The 3,110-nt window shown below is 38.2% G+C and overlaps 1 protein-coding gene across 1 annotated transcript; it reads right to left on the bottom strand.

The window, feature by feature from the left end:
- Nucleotides 1–1,090: 1,090 nt before the first annotated feature.
- Nucleotides 1,091–2,511, bottom strand: LOC121963426 (tetraspanin-33-like; the record flags this gene model as incomplete). Its single annotated transcript, XM_042513713.1, has 2 exons — nucleotides 1,091–2,238; nucleotides 2,350–2,511. Coding segments are annotated over 2 exons (264 nt in total), but the record flags the coding sequence as incomplete, so codon positions are not given.
- Between the last annotated feature and the right edge of the window lie 599 nt (nucleotides 2,512–3,110).

Below are 3,110 nucleotides of genomic sequence, written 5' to 3'. Positions count from 1 at the left end.
TGTGTGTGTGTGTGTGTGTGTGTGTGTGTGTGTGTGTGTGTGTGTGTCTGGGCCTCCTTGAAACCCACAGCAACATGGCTGCCTGAGTGAGTCAGAGGCAAAAACCAGGGACCACACACAGAGCACCGGAGCCAAGGCCAACACACACTCACTCTCTCTTTCTCTCTCTCTCTCACACACAAACACACACGCACGCACACACACATGCACGCACACACACACACACACTACAAAGCCATATGCTACTGTTAAAACTGTCACTTTTTCATTACACTCAGTTGCTTTTACTAAATTATAACATTCCTCTGCCATCCCAAATGTTTTTCCCGTCCTTTGTGGTATCAGTTTGGTGATACGTGATGTGCTGAAGTGGAAATCACAGCATGGGGAGTTACTCCAGCTTTAAACTAACACAGAAATGTCATGTTTAGATTGTGGACTTGCGTCAAAGGTTGTTAAACATGCAGGGGTGTTTCTGCACCCAAAGATTACAGGCGTCAGGTTTCAGGCTGGGAATGCTGCGTAACTCAGGTTTTCATTTGCCAGGCAGAGAAACGGGGTGGAGATGAGAGGTCGCGTTGATTTGTGCTTCTTCACAGTGACATTAGACCATTCACTGGATCTGATCTGGGTGAAGTGGGAAAATGTGAAAGCGCTTCATTTGAAAGAACCTCAAAGATCTGCCTCAAATCATCATGTGACAAAAGGAGATTAAATACAGAAATTTGCAGCAGTGGAGGATTTTCATAGATACTAAACATTTATGACCAATCTTAACTTAAATCCTAACAAAAACAGTTTGACTTTCCTTTGCTGTCAGAGCAAATCAAGCTTTAATTCATATTGTATCGAGACAAGAACTGAGGATCACTTTTCGTGTTAAAGTTCCAAATCATTTTTGATACTCAGTCAGAGAACCACAACCACCGTCTGCTCACCGATTGGTCACAAAATGAAATCTTGGCCTGCACCAGTGACCACATCAACAAAACAACACTACCATCGCCTCAAGCATCTGTTTTCCTTCGTGGGAATTCTCAGCTTTTTATGTATTGCTGTTGAACGTCATTATAAAAGAAAAAGTTAACAGGACAAAGTGAGAGCCCCTGTATATATACATAATATGAACATTCAATCCATGGTTTGAATTCTTTTGAAAACATTGGAAAAAAGGCAATGAGCAACTTGTCAAAAAATGCCCTGCAAATAAAAATTTTAAAAAAAGAGTAAAAGGGGATAAGAAAATTATATGAAACGTAGCCGTGGGGGATTATTAGGTGTTATCCAAAAATATGGAAAAATGTCCAGAAAGTCATAACTATATATTTAAAATTATGTTATGGAAAAAATACAAATAAAAATATATCCATATATATTCAAATTTTATACTTAGCACTTCCTTGAGGTCATTTCAGTGTTTTTTATTTTCCCAATTTTCGTGTAACTTTTTATTATTTTCTTGTTAATTTTTGGGACATTTCTTTGCCTTCTGTCAATGTTTTTGACAGAAATCAAGACATTTTCCTCAGCTTTTAAATGGTTAACTTGTACCTGTAGAAAAAATAGTAGTAAAAACAAAAACGTTGCGTTGAGATTTTTGTTCCATGTATGTTCAAAAATGAACAAAGATTCCCTTTTCAGTTAGTTAACATTTGCAGCATCACAGTTACATCTGAAAATAGCAACAAAAAACACTAGATATGCATAAACTCCCACTCCTATTTGGCATCTTTGACAAAAAAACGACTTGTGACAGATAATACTAACTGCAGCTCTTCAGTAAAGGTCAGCGATTCCATCAGTTTGACTCTGACCACCAAATAACCCTCCCTGTCTCTGCTTGGAAAATAACTTATGTATTAAGCTTGAGAAATTCATGCACCGTCTCTGTCCAGGAGGTGGAGACAGAGTCTTGTTTCTCCATCTCTTTCCGTTGAGTGTACTTACCACCACTTTCATGCAAAGTATTTAAAAGCACATTAATGGTTTGTCCACAAGCTGGCTGAACACTAGTCTTGTGTTTTTAAGTCTAATAGCAAAGATAATCAAAGCTCAGTCCAGGCAGAGTATCCCCATCTGCTGGTGTCACAGTGTCTCTGGTGCCGTTCATCAGATTCTGGTCTGATCGGGCCTGGGTCAGCTCCATGGGTCTGAGCGGTGCTTTAAATTGTAGTTCTGAAGCTCTATCTGGTCTTTGATCTGATTTATCAAAATCTGAGACAAGAGGATGCCAACCAGCTGCAGAGGAGAAAACAAAAAAGGGACAGCTCACTAGTTTGGCCTCGACTCTGTAAGGCTTGAAATGAGGGTGCACGAGTGTTGGTTAGTATGACGTGCACCATCTGTTACCTGCGGTATGGCCAGTCCCAGGGCGATGCCTCCCAGTAGAAACAAGTTACTGTGTATCCAATCCACCAGTTTGTCGATGCAGCCGTTGGTGTAGATGTGGTCCCCAGCTTCAACGAACTCTAACTGCTGCATGCCCTGGCCACACATGGTGTTGATAACCACCTGCTCAAGTACACATAAAAAACAAATACATGAATAAACATTCACAGGTAAAATATAGCATATTAAAAATAGAACAACAACAACAATCTCTCTGGATCAGAAATATTCTTCTTTTTATTAAACTGAAAAAAGAGAGTCTTTCTTTATGGTAGTAGATCATTTACAGTTCCACAGTATCTCAGAAAACTGACTTTTAGGACTCATCTTCACCATGTTATGTTACTCTGACATGAGTTGGGCCTGTTTGGCTTGTCTATATATTGTTTCTCTTGAGTTCTGTTAAAAGTGTAGTACGTACATAAATATGTATTCAAGCATTATCACTGATGGTTGAACAGACTATGTGAGTTACTCTTATTCTCTGTTGTTGTTTAGGAAAAGCTAACTCGGGGTAAACGATCAACAATTATACCCTTCCTTTTACAAAACATATGGTAGTGGTACATTTCTTCTCATATTTTTTTCTTAACTCTTTTTCTGTAAATTGTATTTACTTAGTTTCTATTAAATAATTTTTGCTTTGACTTTTTGTATCAATATTACTAATTCATTTTTTATTTTATCTTTATATACTCATTTATGTTTATTTCTATTTTCCA

This window comes from Plectropomus leopardus, unplaced genomic scaffold (genome assembly GCF_008729295.1).
Source record: "Plectropomus leopardus isolate mb unplaced genomic scaffold, YSFRI_Pleo_2.0 unplaced_scaffold11229, whole genome shotgun sequence".
In the NCBI taxonomy this organism is placed as follows: Eukaryota; Metazoa; Chordata; class Actinopteri; order Perciformes; family Serranidae; genus Plectropomus; species Plectropomus leopardus.
The sequence above is the reverse complement of the archived record's forward strand: the minus strand, read 5'-3'. Positions and strand labels throughout refer to the sequence as shown.